Source organism: Symphodus melops (assembly GCF_947650265.1).
Source record: "Symphodus melops genome assembly, chromosome: 14".
Lineage (NCBI taxonomy): Eukaryota > Metazoa > Chordata > Actinopteri > Labriformes > Labridae > Symphodus > Symphodus melops.
In genome coordinates this window covers 11765723-11785998 of record NC_136704.1, presented here as the reverse complement: position 1 = coordinate 11785998, position 20276 = coordinate 11765723, and the positions used below count along the sequence as shown (strand labels likewise).

At 42.2% G+C, this 20276-nt stretch overlaps 1 protein-coding gene across 6 annotated transcripts in view; it reads right to left on the bottom strand.

The window, feature by feature from the left end:
* Positions 1-2221: 2221 nt before the first annotated feature.
* phldb2b (pleckstrin homology-like domain, family B, member 2b) overlaps positions 2222-20276 on the bottom strand; it is a 41233-nt gene continuing 23178 nt past the window's right edge. For 3 of the 6 annotated variants that reach the window (XM_079360859.1, XM_079360860.1, XM_079360864.1), the window contains 17 exons: positions 18339-18719; positions 17032-17181; positions 16694-16831; positions 15382-15510; positions 13110-13265; positions 12851-12961; positions 12623-12697; positions 12387-12530; positions 11908-12060; positions 11250-11393; positions 9867-9966; positions 8371-8521; positions 5961-6051; positions 5619-5765; positions 4426-4645; positions 4158-4243; positions 2222-4031 (listed from right to left, as the gene is read on the bottom strand). In XM_079360859.1, coding sequence (XP_079216985.1) covers positions 3891-4031; positions 4158-4243; positions 4426-4645; positions 5619-5765; positions 5961-6051; positions 8371-8521; positions 9867-9966; positions 11250-11393; positions 11908-12060; positions 12387-12530; positions 12623-12697; positions 12851-12961; positions 13110-13265; positions 15382-15510; positions 16694-16831; positions 17032-17181; positions 18339-18719 — 2517 coding nt within the window. In that variant the 3' untranslated portion in view covers positions 2222-3890. The remainder of the gene's footprint in view (positions 4032-4157; positions 4244-4425; positions 4646-5618; positions 5766-5960; positions 6052-8370; positions 8522-9866; positions 9967-11249; positions 11394-11907; positions 12061-12386; positions 12531-12622; positions 12698-12850; positions 12962-13109; positions 13266-15381; positions 15511-16693; positions 16832-17031; positions 17182-18338; positions 18720-20276) is intronic. The other 3 variants (XM_079360862.1, XM_079360861.1, XM_079360863.1) reach the window with 3 other exon arrangements.

Sequence of the window (20276 nt, the reverse complement as noted above, 5' to 3'; positions counted from 1 at the left end):
AAACAGAAAAGATGTGTCTAAAAACTTGCGAACGTCAAAATGCTCCTTTTATCCCAATCCAGGATTGAACAAAGTGTACATACACTCGACCTTCACCCCATCCTTGCTGGGAAACATTAACTCTTTTGCCTATACAAGGATGTGAACAGAGTCAATAACCATCTGCTGTGCTATGTGCAAACACACCATGGTTCCTTACCTTGAAAGCATTTATTGACATACTTTTTTATCAGTTATCAGTAAAAAAAAAAAAAAAAAACAGGTTAGTCAGAGCTGACACTTGTATTGTGCAAAGTTTTGAGGTAAAAAAAAAATACAGGAACAGAGAGCCTTTCGTGTACCATGAATATGTCTTTTTTTTGTGGGACCCTGCAGGAAAACTAAACAACGGGCAACACATCCAGCCCTCGGTTCTCAAAAGTAGCCTTAAAAACTCTATGGGGTTATTAGTTTAATGTCTTTTAGTGCAACTCACTACAAAATCACAATTACATGAGGGTTGGGAAATAGGAGCTTATAGTTCTATACTATAAAACAAATAGTTGAACTCTATTTCATTTTAATTCATTATCCTACTTACCAGCATATGAAGTGAAATTTGTTATTAAAATGTGAGGTTAAATGCAAAGACCGCAAAGGTGGTTATTAGTAAACAGTTGATTAAAAACTAACACAAATTAAAAGAAACAACCATTTTAAAGTGAGTAAATGTGACTAGATAGGTATTTTAAAGGGATTATGGCAGATAGTTTTTTTAAAATGCAGAGCATCTTCAGCTGATCTACTCTGAAGTGTAGCTAGTACAGTTTTCTCAAGGGAAGAATTGGTAGCATGTTTACACTATTGACTGAAATAAAATGAAAAGGCTAGTCGTGGCCGACAGTGAGGAAGGGAGGAGAAACAGGAGCTCTGATTCTGACTGTAGCATTCATTTGAAATCACACTGTCATCGGACCAGCCAGCATTTATACTGTAATCAGAGGGTATAAATAGTACCTCGTTGTCAAAGTGATTTAAGTCATGGTTTAAACTACTAAACATTTGTTTGTTGACTTGAACGTGTTTAAAGCGTACATTAAGGAAACAATAATTATCGATAACAGACAGGGTGCAAACAACATTTTAGCAAGTTCCCTTATTGAGTTAATGCAAATAGCATCACGGTGAAACAATGGCTATTCATACACTGAAGGGCAAAACCTCCTGTACAAATAGACTACAATACCAGTTTAAAAGTCGCATAGTGTATATGATTGATAAAGTTTGCGTTTTAAATCAGGCAATTAGGCAATGTGTTTGTTGAGACGGATTAAATCTGCACCGTGCATACTTGTTGTCGAGCACTTCGTTTGCCCACACAATTTAAGCTTAACGTGGATTTACCACTGTTTACACACCCACACTTAGTTTCCTCTAAACTGTTATATTTAGTAAGACCGCAAAGCATGATGGGATATACCAGCACACCAATGAGCACGCTTACACATGTGCACCTGAACTAGAGGGGTACAGCGTATTTGCAGCATTTTCACATAGACTACATGTATGTAAGCTGCTACATTGTAGCACTGGACGAAAGTTGTGACAGTACTTAGTGCTCGTTAGGCCTGGATCAGTCGCCTACATTCACTGTGTGTCTAATAGTAAGCAGTACCGCTATCAGCCACATGGGGGTGCTCCTCTTCCTTGTAGTTTATCTTCCACATTATAGCATGTATTTTTTTTTCTCATCTATTATACAACATAGTGATCCAATATAGCTCTACTATATTGGATATATTTTTTTTCTATATTATATACTGATCAAAGATTTCAGAACAGGTCTTACTAACGTGCTTAATTTGAAGGTATTGTGAGCCTTGACCTCTGTAAGGGGTCTGGGATCCTGCCCACGGTTGTCATTACATAAAAAAATGCTACTTTGCGATTTTTTTAAGGCACACAGGACACCTTATTCAATTCAAAGTAGGTATTAATCAATAGTTTAATAGTTACATTGACTAAATAATTACAAAGGTGTACCTGACATGTAGGCTAATGTACAACTGTTAACCACACTTTAATTGTGGATCAATCAGAGGCTGAGTTTTTTTTTTTTTACTTTAAATTTTGCCCTCTCTATTATAACTTGTGTCTGATACTAGTGAGTGTTAGTGAGTGTGACTGCAAAAGAGGCAGCGTAGTTTATCTTCTCATTAAAACTTGAACGTTAAATAAAAGGTAAAATATATCATTTTTATTATTCTTTAGGGGAATATAAAATCAAGATACATGCAATGGTTATGGCATAAATACAGTGTAATCAACATAACAAAATAATTACTCCAAGAGCATGACGCTTCCTTTATCACAGCCCCTTTTTGTTGGTGGAAAACATCCATGTACTAACACAAACGGGTATCCTCTTTATCTTACTGTACTGATGAAAGTAAAGTCAAAGCAACGAAAACACATATACATTTTACCACAAACATGGACTTTGGTCGATAAAAACAGAACTGAAATACAATGCCGAGAGGCAAGACTAAAATAAACGATAAAATAAGCAGCCTTAGTGTTCAAAGTGGAATAACTAGCACTGAATTAGTGGTAATAAAAGCAATGCAAATAAAGCTTATGGACCAAAGCAGCACAATAATCCGTCTCGATGACTGAAGGCCTTTAATTGAGTGTGTGTGTGTGTGTGTGTGTGTGTGTGTGTGTGTGTGTGTGTGGGGGGGGGGGGATCACTCAGGAACGTCTTCCCACATTTGTTTTCTCAGCACAGATAGCTTAGCATTTAGTTTCTAATGTAGATACACGGAGCTGTCAAACACTGATGATATGTATGTTAAAATACTGTCACAAAAATATGATCAAAAAGGCACAAACAGGAGTCTCGAGTTAATGATGGCCAATAACTGTCATAAAACACGTCATCTTAACACTACAACTTAAAACAAAATGTACAAATATAAAAATGTAGAGCCTTAGTCATAGTCAATATTCCTCTTAGTAACAGTCACCTGCAGTAACTATATTATGACAACTGTTCATCTGAGACTATGGTAACGGGATTGTAAACTCTGGAGTAATCTGCATTTTTAAATACACCCCAATTTTTGACATGAGGGTGTATTTAGAATCATTAGTGACACTCATCATGTACAAATAGCACCTTGGAGCTCCTTTTAAAGCTCCCAGTAAATCGATGTGAACAGGCACTTCTTTAGTAACTGTGCAGAAACTCTCACATGATCATGATGAGCGCGCCCATAAAACCTGAGAATGCCACAGTAAGGATACACAAAGTTTAATCGAAACAAAGACAGGAAGTAGAACTTACTTTACTAAATCACTATGCTTTACTTATTTTAAACACACACACAACACAAATAAAACTGTATAGAATTGGTTGAACCCATTTCAAATGTCTATTATTGTGGGAAGAAATGTTTAGCTGGCACTAAACATCTCTGATTCTTTATTTTGGTTCACTAATGTATTTATTAAAAGTGGCTCATTCACATTCTACTCATTATTAAAGGAATGTGTTTCAGTCATCTTGTGAAAGATAGAGTTAATTCAACATTTTCTTGACAATAATTTCTTTTAAAGTACACATGAGGTTGACAAGTCAGAGGGCTACAGGACTGTTTAGATCACCGGTACCGAATTAGCTCTCTGGAATTAGAACCTGTGTAAACCCCGCCCATCTCCAGAATAAGGCACAAGAAATGTTCTGAAGTGAGATCTGAATCTTGAGGCTACTGTCTTTATAACAGAAAATGAGTCAACGCTCCAGCATGTGTGACAACAATGTCTGTCCATCCTGTCCAAAAAAAGAATCAATCAGAGGATACAAAAAATGGCAGACAGAAGTCTTTAAAGGCAGACGGAGTCATGGCTTCCTACACCATGAACTGGGTGTAGCCCTCTGCACCTGTGACGATCACGTCCATCCAGATTCTCATGGCCTCTGGAGAGGGGGCCACCATGTAGTAGACCCTGTCGTGAGTCTTCACACTGAAGGTCAGAGAGGGGTTAGGGCTCTGCAGCAGGGACAGGGGGAAGAAAAGATCAGGAGTATGATAAATAATTCATAAGAAAGGAGGATATTTTCATAAAACATGCTTGTCGCAATATAAATAAGTACAAAACAGTATTAGCACACATACCTTATGTGCATTCTTCAAATGATCATAATACACCTCTTCAATAGCTTGGAAGTAGATAACTCCTTTCAGCTTGGCTTCATGTTTGTCTGCGGAAGAAATGATGGGTGTTTTAACTCGGATATAGAAATACAATTATGACTAAACGTAATGTAGCATGTTCAGTTCCTTGCTTTCTATTTGATGTGAACTGCGTTTCAAACAATGAAGGAACAGAATATAAACGTGTGTCTTTATGTAGTAGTTCCTGCTTGTGCACGTTGTGTTCTACCTGAATAGTAGGAGAGCGTGCGTCGGTTACGGTCAAAGACGAACCAGCGTTTCTTCCAGGTTTTGATCTTGCCTCCCATTTTGATCAAGTAGCCACGGCAGGTTTTTTCGGAGATGGACAAGTGGAAACACGTGTCTGTGCTGTGGCCGGCAGACTCGATGTGAGCGCGCAGGTCAAAGTCGTCCTTTCGCACCGGCAGGTACCGTGTCAGCGGACGGGACTGGAGGGAAAAGAGTGAAAGGGTTCATTGCAGAAGAGATGGAATATGTAATAACACTGAGGTGTTTATATAATCGTGCAGATGTGTATCATGTGGTGGGACGGATTTAAGTGGAAGATTCTTTCATCTGCTGCCAACAGTTGATGGTCCAGGACAGAGAACAAAAGAAGATGGATGAAGTGTATAAACTGCCAGACGTGTTTGAAACCATAGAGAAGGATGAAAGTATACATGGAACATACATAAGTCAGATACAGAAACAAGAGGGAAAGATTTATCCAAAGAGTGAAAGGTCAACTACCTCATCGGTGATGAAATCGACATTATCTATTGGGTAAAAATTAAACTCCGACAGGAAGACGATAAACCTTGTAATATAATCTATACACATACTATCACACCACATCTAGAATACACACCTCAACACATTCAACTCAGAACACACACTGATCATTCTCCCCTTCTCCCTCTCAAGTCCACTTCATAAAACACTTTCTATCCCCCCTTTCTCTTTTTCTATATCTCCGTCGCTCTTTTGTCTTCTTGTACCCGTTTTTTTATTTTATTTCGAATTTTTATTTATTATTATAATATTTTGTGTAGTTTTGTATTTTCTGTGCTTGTCAGTTGATGTGTCTATTGAAACCTCATTATTTTGCTCTAACTTATTGACTTATTTTCTTTTGTATTTTGTCACTGTTGTCCTCTGCCTTTTCTGTTTTGTATCGTCTAATCCCTTCTCCTTGTTTTCCTACTTTATTTGTTATGTATGTCTCACCAGTTTATCACGCTATAGCACCAAATTAAAAAACAAAAACAAAAAAGAAGACAGCATGTGGGTCCTTTCCTTCATGAACTATGCTCCACAGAAAACGGAGTTACGCCAATAAGCTCGAACACAGAATAATCCCACGTTAAGCGACACTGTAGCTGCAGTATTTTTGCACGCCCTTGAAATGATTTCCTTTCTCACCTGTGCTCTCTGTTTTTCTCGCAGTTTCACCTCACGGTCGATTAGTTTCTGGCGTCTGCTCGTCTCTTCCTGTAGCCTTTTCTCCAGGTCCTCCCTTCTCCTCCGCTCCTCCTCTAGTGCCTGCTTCCGTATGTCCATCTCTCGCTCCTGAGGAACAACATGAATGGTTACATTTTTTTTTTATAGAGTTTTTTTTTTTTTTTTTGCTCTGTGTCTAAATTGGCAGATTTACTACAAATGCAAATCCAGGGACAGTTCCGGCTCTCTGTACACGACCTGTCTCTACTTTTAATACACTGTCAGGGATTTCACTGTGGTGAGGGGTTTTTAACTTGTAGTGACCTTGTGTTCCATGAGGCTTCTCTTCTCGGCCTGCGCTTCTCTCAGCAGACGCTCCATCTCTTCTAGCTTGGCCATATTGGAAGTACTGGCACTGCAACAAACACACACACACACACACATTATAAACATGGTCTCAAAAACACAATCAGCAAATCAACTATCATGAGGCTGAACATGAAATACACTGAAATGTAATGGGACTGGGCAGCTGCCAAGCCAATCAATGAAACCTGCTACTCTTGCAGTAAGCGTGACGAACTGAATCCAGACGGACTTTTCCATCTGTTTTTCCAGGTGTCGCATTTTCTATGAATCTTCAGGCGAGTGTCAAAGAAATACTTCCTAATGAGTCCAATCTAAGTGTCACCCGTGTTTGAGAAAGAAGCTCACACTGGTTGAAGAGCAGAGACGCATCCTACTAAAAAGTGTTATAATTCTGACTGAAGGTCTTTCATGACTGTCTGACTCTCTGCTGTGTCACTGTCTGTGTTTAGTTGGAAACAGCCGCCTGGTCTAGCTTCAGGTCTCGCAGACAGCAGACAGTCTACACATGAAACGCATTCTTGACTGACATCACAAGGAAGGAATTTTGTTAAGTCTGTCATGTTTAAAAGTGGGTTTTTTTCCTCCCTCGTTCTCTAAAGTTATCTAGTTCATGTTCTGATTTTAGCTCCCACTAAAAGGCAACTCGAGCACAAATCCCACTCAAGCACTCTCGCACGCACAAAAGTCGTTCTCATCCAGAGGAAATGGATCCTCAGTGTTGATCTGTGATGATGTCACAGCGTTGAGATGAATGGGAGACATTAGACCCAGTGTAAACAAATCAGGAAGGAAAGAAGAGAGAGAGAGAAAAAAAAAGGGGGTAACTACAGAAATCAAAATGAGAAAACAGGGATCAGGAGGGAGGATTTGAAAAGAAAGAAAAAGGAGGAGCAGTCTTTAAAAAAAAAAGAAAAAAAAAAGCTTTCCCGCTCTCTGGTTATTATATATTTTTATGCATCTGTCAGTTTAATGCAAAACCATTACCACACATCTCACTCTCTCTTTAAGTGCGTTAAAAAAAAAAAAGAAAAAAACCCCAAAACATTTTAAATTAAAAAAAAAGAAAAAAAAAGGAGGCATTTAACATGTAATTCAACTAAATCAACCTGATCGATATAACTTCTACCAGTATCCTTGGCTGCAATGTTTGCAAAATGTTAGTCCAGTACTTGGATGAAGAAAGTTAATAACATTTCCCTGGAACGACTTGAATTGACTCTAAAGTGAAAGAACTGATTCCTCACTGTTACGTCCATCCTCTCCTCTCTTCCATTCTCTTACCTCCGGCGATGAGAGGGGATCGCACTCATAGTCATTGTAGAACAGTCCAGTACAAATCTCTTCAAAATCGAGAAGTTGGATTACTTAAAGAGTTTTTTTTAATCTTGCTCCAACACCTGTAATTCCAGGAATCTGGATTCATCACTGACAAGATGTAAAAGAAATCCACTTCTATCATCAAACTACTTCTTTGTCCAGCACTGATCCCGACTCCACTGCACACATCTTTCAATCCGATGTGAGGCCGTTATACAGCAGAGTCCGACTGAAGGCAGTTTCTTCCAGGAAAACAGACGATGCAGAGAGGTCAATCTGCAAATGGTTTGCGACTGTGAAACTTTTTCTGCCGAAACCAAGCGCATACCATTCAGAGGAACAAGAGGAGGGGAGACAAAAGACAGATGCAACCACTGTAAAAAGGAGAGAAGGAAAGCAAGCACACATGGTTTCAGTCCAGACAGGGGGTGGACCCCCAAAATGTACCTCCACGCTCCTTCTGCTTTACTCACTTCATCTGGACCAGTGGGGGTTGACTGAACACACACACACACACACACACACACACACACACACACACACACACACACACACACAAACACACACACAAACACACCTTCATGTTTTCCATCTTCTGTAACCTGAGCCTTGGAACACTAATCAAGAGTCCCCCCCCCTCAAACTCATACAACACACACAGTTCTACACATCTTATTCTCTAAGGAGGGACCATGAAAGGCGGGAAAGCTCCACACACTTTTTACATTAAATCTCCCTCCACTCTCGTTGTTGCCCCCCCCATCTCCCCTTCCCTGTCAATGTTTCATATTATAAACACAAAAGGGACATTTTTGTCTTTTCAATTTTCCACATTCCTCCGTTTCCTGTCGTATTTTAACCTCTCTTTAACTCATTTCAAAACAGTTTGCTTTACGTCTCTCAACCTTTTTTTTTATATCAGACTAAAGGAGTGACGGGAGCAGGAGCAGTGGGTAGTGGATTAATGAAGCGAGTACTTCAGTGTCAGTAGGGCGCACTACAGATCTGTATGCGTGCGTGCACAAAAACAACTACTGTGAATACTGACCTGGAGACATTGTCAGGTGAGCAGGCAGAGATGCTGGTTTCAATCGAGTCAGTACTGTCAATGCTCATCGTGTCAAAGGCCTGGTTGTCACGGTAACCAAAGGCATCGAGGTACACGTTGGTCTGGGAAGCTGCTCGGGAGCTGGGCTGACCTGGAAAACCGAACAAAAAAAGATTTTTACCACACACACACACACACACACACACACACACACACACACACACACACACACACACACACACACACACACACACACACACACACACACACACACACACACACACACACACACACACACACACACACACACACACACACACACACACACACACACACACACACACACACACACACACACACACACACACACACACACAGCGTGAGCCGCTCTTCCTGTGCACATGCGTGTGCACTTCAATTACCTGACTGTGTCACCTCATCCGGGACTACAGTTTGCTCAGATGGTTGCAATTTTGGATCACAAAGCCCCGCCAGCGTGAAAAGCTCTTTTACATTCAGAGAAAAGACGCTCTTATCGGGTGTCCAAATACAGGACAAGACAGACAAGCCACGAAAAAGTCAGCAAAACAACACGCCAAAGTCCTGATGCAGGCAGTCCAAAGATTCCCGACCAGAAGAGGAGATGTTCTCGAGAGCAGAAGCAGGAATGTTGACAAAATGATGGTACAGATACTTAAAGAAACTAACTAAAAAAAAAAAAAAAAAAGCTAACCGAATCGACCTGATAGCATCTCCCCCATGTCAGCAGACCCACCCATCTGATGAGCCAGATCAAGGGACCAAAGGGACTCAGGGACCTGATACATGCGTGCGTCCGGGAAAACACAGCAACTCTTTTTAAAAACACACACACACACACACACACACACACACACACACTCCACATAACTCAGACTAGTAGTTTCTTTAAGATATCTAACCTGTGAAAGTGTTGAAAACAATCTATCATGCATGTGGCTGAGATACACTGAAGTATTTTAACTTTCACTGAACGCTTCCCTGAGGTAACTGACCATCTCTCAACCTGAAGTGGTGACATGCGGATTCAAAAGCCAAAGTCAGCCCAGATATGGCGAAGTGTTTCCCGCTTTGTGAGGTGAAAAAGGGACGCACTTAGACGTCTGAGCAGTCACTACCAGTGTAACGCGTTTTAAACTGTAACAGCTGCTGAGTCTATGCTGAATACTGACACACAAACAGAAACATACCACACATCACTTCATGGAGCAGCCCCTCCACCGACTCACATTCCTGTGTTATCGCAAACAACAGATAAACAAAACTGAGGTGCACGACGGCACACAGAAAGATGGACACCACCATATATGGTGCAGTGTTTACTGTGAGTGAATACACAGAGAGAGAGAAGAGGGATAGTCAGTTAGTCTCTGTAAGGGAAAGGAAATCTCCACTCGTGTGTCCGTGTCAGTCGGATGAAGGTCGTACATGTACGTGTGTGTGGAAGGTGCGTGTACCTTTCTGCAGACGTCGAGATTCTGTCTCCTTGTTGGATAGGGAGAAAAGTCTTGGAAGAATGCTGCCGCAGCTCGTGCTCTGAACCAGCGGCTGATGAGACTACAAACAAAGTGAACAATGTTCAAGGTGTTCAAAACGATTTGCTGTGTCTAAGAAGAAATCACACAGTAGTTTCTTTCCTTTCATTATAACACACAAAACAATTGAATTAAAAAATGAGGATGCCACGTTTATCATGTCTGTGGATTTCTTCACATATGACAGTCTAGGGGTGCGTTCGGATTGTCCCTCCAATCCACTTTCACTCTCTTTATTTCCTTAACCCTGGATGCAGTTAAGTGGCGGCCACGATAAGAGCTGTTCAAATTCTCTAAAAGTTGAGGAAAGGTGGAACAATGCTTTCTTTATAACCTCCTTTAGCTTAGGAAACACTGAACCATCCTTTACCAAAGGAGATAAGAAAGTGCCGCCCCACAATTCATTGCGGCTGCAGCGACTCGCGCATCCGACTCATATCCGAGCGTTCATGAAAACTAAGGATCTGTCAGAGGAGAAATGTGGAGATCATCTGCTTATTGATTTGACTTATAATTAGTTACAACATTGTATTTATTTCATTTCTTTTCATTTTGTTTGTGTGAAGAAGGTGAACCTTGCTTTTATACATTCTTGTATCATGTTTGTGGAGGTAATTTGCTGTTATTTGATGATTTAATACGACAAATTGTAATAACTTTAAACTATCTTAAATCCAGAGGTGAACTCTGAACGTGATGTTGATGTTATAAAACCATCAAAGTGAAGTTTCCTGATATCTAATAAAGCCTTCCTTTTATTTCTATTCACACCACATGGTTTTTAGGATTATTTCACCTGTAAGAAGGCACAGGGGAAACATTTTTAGATGAGCTTTTTGTAGCCAATTTTCTTGAAACTGTAGTTCCACCACGGCAGACTCGCGTCACTAACCTCCGCCGCCGTCACATTATTATGACATCACCGAGTGAAAGAGCGGTCGGACTGTTAAAACATCGCGATTGCCTTTTCTTAAGTCATGAATTCTCCTAACACCTTTCTTTAACCCTGTGATGTTTTTTTTATTTATAAAGGTTTATTTTGGGCCTTTATGCCTTTATTGATAGGACAGTGGATAGAGTCAGAAACAGGGAGAGAGTGGGGAGAGACATGCGGGAAAGTGGCCACAGGCCGGACGTGAACCCGGGCCGCCCGCGCGAGGAGCAAAGCCTCGCAACATGGTGCGCGCGCGCTGCCGCTGCGCTATCGGTGCCACCAACCCTGTGATGTTTTTAACAGGGTTAAGGTGAAGTGGATAGTGACAGTAGATAGGAGGGACAATCCGAAAGCACCCTAGATGTGTATACCTTGGTGGAGAAGTTGCGTCCCAGTGTTGCGCTGGTGAACTGAGGTGTCATGGTGGGTGTGCTTCTCTTCCTGGGTAGGGTGTCACTGAGGTGGCAGCCAGATTCTCTCTCAGACCTCCTTCGCTCTTCCAACAAACGGAATTGCTGATCCGACACACAGCGAGAACACAGAGGAGGGACGTACACAGTCAACTATTTATCGATTGTTTGTCGTTCACATGAATCTTAAAAAAAAAAAAAAAAAAAAAAAAAAAAAAAAAAAGAGAGAGAAAATCACTCTGAAACATGCACACACACACACACACATTACCTGCCTGTGTCGGTGATGGTGTTTTTTGACAGGAAGGGGAGGTGGGGGAGAGTCGGGGAGGGGAGAGGGGTCTCGATATGACACCATGTTCTCTGGCCAATGCACAGAGGGGGTTTTGGGAAGGGGGCGGGGATTTAGACGAAAGGAGGAAGAAGAAGAGGAGGAGGAGGAATGATAGAGCTTGAAAAAGAAGAAAGGAAAATTGTCAAAACAGTGCAGAAGAAGAACGTAAATTGGAGGGAAAAAAAAAGAAGAAAGAAATCACACTTTCATTCACACACACGTTCAGAATCTACGTCTTGGTTCTCCACTACACACGCAGGTGATATCACACGTCTACGCACACACCTCATCCTCTGCTGGTTTTGAGGTGTCGCCATCAGGGGAGGGGTTTGCAGTGGACTCTGGAGAGGCATTGGCCAAGGCAGAGGCGGGGGCGGGTTTAAGTTCCCCCCCAAGCTGTGAGTAAAGCTCACTGATTTCACTGACTGTGACATAGCCCTGAAAAGGTATCATGTGGAGAGTGGGGGGTAAGGGGGGAGAGAAGGGGTGAGGCGCTGCATGAAGTGAGCTATTAATATGTTAAGACAAACAAGTTACGACACTGTTAACACAGACTGAGATGATGACAAAGACATTCTTACAGAATTAATATGTGTGAGTATGAGCTGTGCATCGAATCAATCAAACTGTTATAAACAATCTGTGTGTTACAACAAGTGGAAACAAAAAAAGAGGAGGGGGGGTACAACTGGATTTAAGAAGGATTAAATGAGACAATCTGGACAAAGAGAAGAACAGAGAGGTGAAATACAAGAAGAAGGTACCTCAGCATTCTTGAGAAAAATAGGGGGAAGGAGGGATGAGAGGGCACACAGGTTTACTGGAGGAGGAGGAGGAGATGTGGTGGATGTGTGGGAACGGCACCGTTCGCTCAGAAACTGACACACATCAGCCAGTGAGGCTTTCTCCTGACAAAAGTGAAGAAGGAAACCTCAGAGATTTAAAGAGGAGGAAGAGGAGGAGGAGGTTCTCTGTTCCCCCGGCTGTCGATCAAACGTACCTCTCTTAGAGTGAAACCTCTGCCGCCGGTGAGATCAGCATATTTTCTTTCTAGCGTGGCGAGGTTTTCTTTCTCCTAAAAGGGAAAACAAAAAGGCGTGTGAGAAAAAAAAAAACACATTGTGAAACTAAAAGGAGACCCCCTTCCTGACCCACTCCCTTTTTCATGAATAATACATCAAATAGAAGACGGTCACGTGTACACATGAAAGCATGAACGTTCTCCTACTCTTTGGAGCATTGCTTCAAGGTTGCTCCTCTCCTTCATGAAGCTCTCCTTCTCTCGCTGAGCCTGCTGGGTAATCTGTACTGCCTGCTTTTTCAGTGTTAATAGTCTCTCCTGAAGAAAAAGGAAAAAAAAAACATGTTACACGTTTTTAGCTCCCTTATACACATTACTAAAACTAATGCCACTAATGCTATTTGTCAGCTATCAATGTTGTCTGTCTGTAACTGAAGTGAGAAACGAATCAGTCTTTTGGTGTTACCTTGCGAGTGACGGTGCTTCGCTGATGGTCCGCTATCTCCCGGAGGAGCTGCTGCGTATGGGTCTCCTTCTCCTCATCCTGCCTGCTCTCTTTTTCCAGTTGCTGGAACTCGAGGTCCTCAAAACGCTTCGTCTCCGCCTCGAGCACGTCGCAGTCCTACACACAAACACGCGGAGAGAAAAAGAAAGCGGCGATAAACAGGCGGGACCGAGGAGAGGGGGGGGGGGGGGGGGGTGGACAGGAGGAAAGATACCAGTACAACAAGAAAGGGTTTGAAAAAACACAGAAGGGATGTATGGCGTTTAAATGCAGGTGAATACAATCATTATTTGATAATAACAGCAGTAATTAACATTAGCTTTTATGGTTGAGACACTGAGCTGAGTGGTGATTAAATGAGTTGGTAAATGTGCAAACACACAAAAACAAATCGAGTTGATTTCAGTAAAAAGAAAAATCTCCTTTTTAAAATTGAACATTTGTCCAGTTGAAAAGCCCGTCACTGGGTGTAAGCTCTGTAAGCCTCCCATCCAAATACATTTGATTGGACACAGATGATGCAAACCTAGACACACAGAACCCAGAAGTTTCTCCAACACTGAACAGTCATGCGGACACCGAAGCATAACCAGGTAAAGTAAACATGCGACACGGACACACTGCGAGCAGTCTTCCAAGACACAGACAAGCTGACACTCCTGTGATAGAAGCACACTATCATGGAGAACAGAGCACCACGAGACACCCCATGCAACTCGGGTTCAACAAAGACCAGAACAATAAAACGGCTCTGATCAGGACTCTGCAGTTATCTGTGTCATTGTTTCAGCCCTGTTGGACGGCTGATTAATGAACTGACTGATTGGTGTCAAAACACGAAGGCAGGCGTAAGAGAGCTGTAGAAACACCATCTTATCTTTTACCTTCCCCTCGGTGGAGAAAAGCCAGATTATGTTGTGTGTGTTTATGTAAAAGCGTAAGCCATACTTTCTCTCATCTTAAATCTGACAAACAACTTTAGGTATTAAAAACAGAACTTCTTTCTATTCTGGACCCCACAACTTTACTTTTGTGTGCTTCTCAAAATGTTTATCTCCTATTTGTTGCTGAACTGGAGGGGGAGGGGGGGGGGGGGTCTTCAGTTGTACTCGGCGTAAGCCAAGGAAAAGGTCAACAGGCAGATCGACGGGGCCAAAATGATGGTATGCATCGGACAATGATCTGCTGCATCGACAAGAGCAAACAATATTGATTATTTTTTTTAAAGTAAGTCCCTACAGCTGTGATGCATGTAGCAACAAAAAGTGAAATCCCGAGCAAATGATTGAAAACATGTTGAAATGTAATGTCTAATAGCTTTCTGTTATTTGTATCAAACATTTCGACACATTTTCTTATTTCTGCGTTTTGAATTGTGTGGCAGCTGCAGTGTTTGGCCACCAGGGGGCTCTGTTGGTCATTAAGTTGTTGATTCTGGCTGCTGATTGACTTGCAGTTAGTAAACTGATAACGGGGACACAGATTGTGATGACTTCTAAAGTTCATTTAATCATATTTCATTCTCCATCAGGCTTCACCCTCTTGATGAAAACAACACGACGTGTCGACAAACAACGAGGTTAGAAACAGAGAGGAGACAGCATGAGACAACATGGACCAGGCAATTAACTCTGTTAGGGAAGCATTAATGCACGTCCACATGCACAGCAGCCATCACATGGCTCTTTTTTTAGCTCTGTGAGATTCTGTATGTGAAATGTGAATACTTGAACAGTCGTTATGGACACACATGTTTAGTTCTGAGTTTCCCTCCCTGTGAGTGTGCATGCACAGCTTTGACAGAGCCTGTTACATAGACGAGCAGAAACTAAAAAAACTCAAGAAAAGAAAACATGTTGATGTATTCTAATGAATGTTTTTTGTGTATCCACAGATCAGCCATAACATCATGACCATCTTTACAATCTGATACAAGACGTTCTAACATAAACTCTGCCTACATCCTGGGTGTCTGTTGACAAGTGTGATAGTTCTACTTCATATATAAAGTTAAAGCTGAAGTGGGGGATGGTGCTGCTAGAAGCTTTGTAAAAGATGAATTGTTATGGAGTTCAAAAGTTGGAATTGGATTCTCTTACATAGGTGGTTATAATGATGTGTCTGATCGATGTTTGTGAGGTGTGTGTGTGTGTGTGTGTGTGTGTGTGTGTGTGTGTGTGTGTGTGTGTGTGTGTGTGTGTGTGTGTGTGTGTGTGTGTGTGTGTGTACTGACCCTGGCCAGCTGCTCCTGCAGGGGCTCCTTGGTGGCCTCAGGGCAGCTGTCCAGCTGAGAGCGTTGCTCACACACAATCTGAGCCAACCTCTCTACTCTGCCCCTTTCTGCCTGCAGCACCTCGCACGCCTGACATACACACATGTCCAAACACAGAGATGCCCCGTCCACACGCCCATGTACACATTTTGTTTATGTGCACACACACACACACACACACACACAAAACAGACACAAACAAACGCACAAGCACACACATACACAGGACAGAGAGAGGATGGCAGCGTTAGTGGGACTGGGGGAGCAACAGTTAGTCACTATGGCAACCAGGTCAGCAAGATTAGCCTATGGGATGGGAGGGCGGGGAAGCTGGAGAAATCAAATACTGAGAGATGGAGAACTAAGGAGGAATTAAACTGAAATGAAGGCATGGAGTGAAATGGGTGTGAGAAATTGTGCCATGAGTTTTTTTTCGCCGCTCTGATTGAATGGAATTGATCTGGGGAATGGATGAATGTGTTTTTTTTTTAATGAATACTAAAACATATACAGTCACCCAAATCTTTACAAGCATTCAACTTCACTTCCTTTCGCTAAGTCTTAGACGCCAGCTGTTTACTTTCTACCTGATCTGTCTCTCTGTCCCTTAATCACACTCTGCATCATGACAGGGCTTTTTATAAAGTATCTACTGCGCGTGTGTTCATGTACACTTCACAATGACGCAACCACTCAGTCCAGCGTAGAACATCTCAAACCAAACACACGTACACAACAAATTCTAAACGTTTCTCCACCTACACTTCACTGCCGGTCACTGATACCATATATTGGTTGAGATGTACGGGGCACACTGGCTCCCTCAGCAGGAGAGGCTATAAGATACTAACACCTGGTGACCACTACACGCTGGGCATTATTAACAGATATATATTTGGACCAAAGATGGCATGAGGAGGATAAACACCTACCGGCAAGTCACATGACCCCTTAATTTATAAGAGTCTCAACATGGCACATTTATTTTCAACGCCACACACACATACACACACACTAACACCTTAGCAGGAAAAGTACATGCTGCTGTTGAAAACCTATTTCTAATTAAGTTTGTCCACCGGGCCTGACAGTAACATCACTTACCAAAGAAGATCAGTCAGTTTGCACAATCACGAAATGTTTTTATCACTTTCAGCATCTCAAGTGTCCTCGTCTTTTAACTCGGGCTGAATGTCAACAGGCTCTTTGTCTCTGTGTCGAGGTTCCCTTTTGGCCCTCCTTCATTTACAACTACAAACTGTTTGTCAGATACCTTTTCTTTTTCCTGCTGGGACTTGGTCTCAAGGTCCGCCATCTTGTTGTGGAGCGCCACCAAAGCATCTTTTTCCTGCTGAAGAGCGGCCGCCTCTGACTCCATCTCTGCCTCCACCAAAGCTCGCTCAACCTCCACCTTGGATGAACACACACACACACGAGTAAGGAAGTCATTCAGGTCTTCGGATTTGACTGATTCTAAATACCTGGTTAACTCTTTTTAATCTGTACCTTACGTTACATGACGTCATTTTCGTTTCACGATCAAATGAGGTCAACAGAGGTGCGCTGTGTCTTTTCACAGTGCCTTCCCCACTCTCATTACATTTTTCTTACCTCTCGGGAAGACTCCTCTATTTGGTTGTCCAGCTCTTTGATCTTTTGCTCCACCTCCTCCATGTTGTTCAGCACCTGGATCCTCTCCTCCTCCACACGCCTCACCTCCTCCTCTGAAGCTCTACGGTAACGAGCGGCTTCATCTAGAGCCTGGAAACAGCAAAACCAACAAAGTCAAGGACTGTAGCCTTCATAGAGAGTAAATTATTATACTATCAATTCAAACCTTATTTTACACAAGGGGAAACTAGGTCCACCTACAGCATTGTAAAGTCAACTCATCCTTTCATAAGAGGAAGTTTTGTTCTTCAACAGCCAAGAAATGTGTGCAGAGAGAAGCACACAATCCCCCACACACACAAACAGCAGCTGTCCGCTCCGAACGCTAACACTGCGCCTGCTCTAATCTAATCAACAGGCTGCAAATATCTCCCATCTGTGTATGTGAAGGATGTGTATGTTGATACTTGTCACTCTCGCGTTTTCCACAAAGAGCAGGGCACATAATCACTTCTCACATTGATCCGGATTAATCTTTAAAGAAGCTGAGCAGAGTCAAAGGTGCCTCTGTGGCACTCTTTTCAGACAGAGAAAGTACGTGAGGCAATTTCCTTCAAACTGGATCTGAGCCACTTCAAACAGATCGTTTATGGAGGATCATCTCTGTCAACAATGTTTACAAAGACTCCACTCCGTAACCACAGTCTCAAACAGAACAAACATTATACAAAAAAAAAAAAATCACTTCCTGTTCACTTAAAGTAATTTACCCCAGATACACTTTTTCAGTTTTTGGTTGACATTGTCTTTATGTTGTGACAGTAAGTTAGATCTAATGTCTTCTGTAGCAGCTGTAAGCCTGTAAAAACGTCGACCAATGTCGGGTGACGGTTCGTTTTTTTACAAACCAAATCAAGCCTCTCTATTCCATGCACACTCAAAGCATGAGCTGAAATCTGCTTCTGGACCAATGGCGCGAGTGCATGTAAGTGAGGGGTCGTGTCAGCTCTCGTTTTAACAAATCTGTGCACTCGGGTCTCCCTCTCTCTCTTTAATACTTCTCTTGTAATCACTCCTGTGTTCTGTCAATTTTTTTATTTGATCGTCAATGGCGTTAAACTAAATTCCCCACAATATTAGAAGTACAGCCGTGACTTGCAGCCCTGTTAGGGTAGAGCAGGGCCCTGTTTGATACAGCTCTGAGCATTAAGAAGTGACTCTCCAGTTGTTCTGTTGCTCATATTCAACAGTTCAATACATGACAACAGTGATCTTAAGAGGGAGTTTGTTTGTACAAATAAACGTACCTCGTTGTTCCTGTGTGCACGCGGAGAAGGAGAGGGGCCAAAGCTTCGCAGACTGACAGCGGGGGATTCGGCCCTGTTGTCTCGCTGGCCGCTGCTGCGTCTCTGTCGTACCTGTAGATCGTTGTCGTAGTAACCGTTCTCTGACCCATGGGAGACGGTGTGTCCGTTCTCCGTCGTCCCATTGACGGCCGAGGAGTCCGAAAAGACGGAGGGCGTGTCGTCATCGTCGTCGTCGTTCACCTGAAGCTTCTCCAGCTCCTGATTGATCTTTTGGAGGTCTGCGACGGCCGAGGCGGGCGCCGCAGTCGTGCCGCCCCCGTCTCTCTCGGAGCGGCCCAGCTCCGTGCACAGAGACAAGATGGTCTCCAGCCGCTGTCGCTCCTGAGAGGAGCACAAACAGAGGGGGTTAGTTTGAACTCAGTGAATGCAGCTGTAGTCTAAACACACGCTGCACTAACTCTACCTCAGTCCGATAACGTCACCACAGCACAGAGCTTCTGGTGCAACACAAATAAAGTCTAACCCTGTCCTCAGTAACATTTTTCAAAAGTTTTGAGTGGTTTCAAATATTTACACTGTGTACATCGTATAGTCAAAAGATGAGAGCCTTGTAATTCTAAGATCAAATGTGCGGACCTCAAATCAAAGAGACTATTCTAATCAGAATCCTAACAAGATCATTTATCACATTACCCATCTTGACATTATCAATCAGAGTTAAAATAAATGCACACACTGTACATTGATGAAGCTCTACTACTGCAGTATTATGTCTTTGCATCATAGAGTAAAGTTTCCAACGCTCAGGTTACCTGAGGAAGCATTTGCAGAAGTCAGTCACGCCAATAAAAATGTCCTCATTCAGTCCAACATAGGCTCAGTACCATCGTCTGCCGTGTGTATTTAACATACACAATATGAATAGAGCTGATGTGCATATGATAGAAAGATGATTTCTTTTTGTTGTCCTTGAAGAATCCGTCGAGCGAGGCTTCACCGTCCTACAGTTCTCACTGCCCCGACAGCTATAAGTTTACCGTTACAGGAGCTGCAGGGAGTCAAACTACGCACTCGCAGGTTCAGCAGTAACTTCTGTGGAGGGAGAGGTGTGTAAGCCACACAGCATGCTTCTGTATGCGATATTAAAAACGGAAAGGAGGTGAGAAAAAAAGGTATGGTTTAGAGTTATGTGTCAGAGAGAGAGAGAGCGTTAATAAGAAGGTGGACAGCTGTCAACTATAGGAAGTGAGCACAAGAACAGGCGATGACTCCAAACACAGGAATGTGTCCGTCTGTCCTGACACAAAGGAAACAAGTCTCTTTCTAGAGAATGGTGCTCTAAGAAGCAGGTGGTGGACCTGTTCAGATCGGCTGAAGAGACGCTCGCTAAAAAGTTTTTAATGCACTAAAAAGGAAGTATTAGTTGTCTTTTCATGCATCTTTTTAGAAAAATCTATATACAAAGTCACATATTAAAAATCTATAGAAATAAGGAGTTACCTGGGGAAATAATGTATGTGTGAATGCACACAAACAAACAAAGCCATTTATAGAGTGTAATATGAGGCAGAGGCTGAACAAGCCTGGGTCAGTTTGTCACCTTGTTCTATTCTAATGCACACACGTCTCTGGAGCCTGTTTAGTAATCAGCTGTCTACTACTACTACAACAGAGAGAGAGAGAGAGAGGAGAGAGAGAGAGAGAGAGAGAGAAGAGAGAGAGAGAGAGAGAGAGAGAGAGAGAGAGAGAGAGAGAGAGGAGAGAGGAGAGAGAGCGAGAGAGAGATATTATTTTATATATATCATTTGTCTTTAGTTGTTAGAGTATTATTTCTAATCTTTTTGTTTTAAATAATTTTTATTTGCTTAATAATTTGTAATAATAATTGTACATAGTTTTCATTAGTTGCTATAGTAATATTTCTGATCTTTTGTTTTT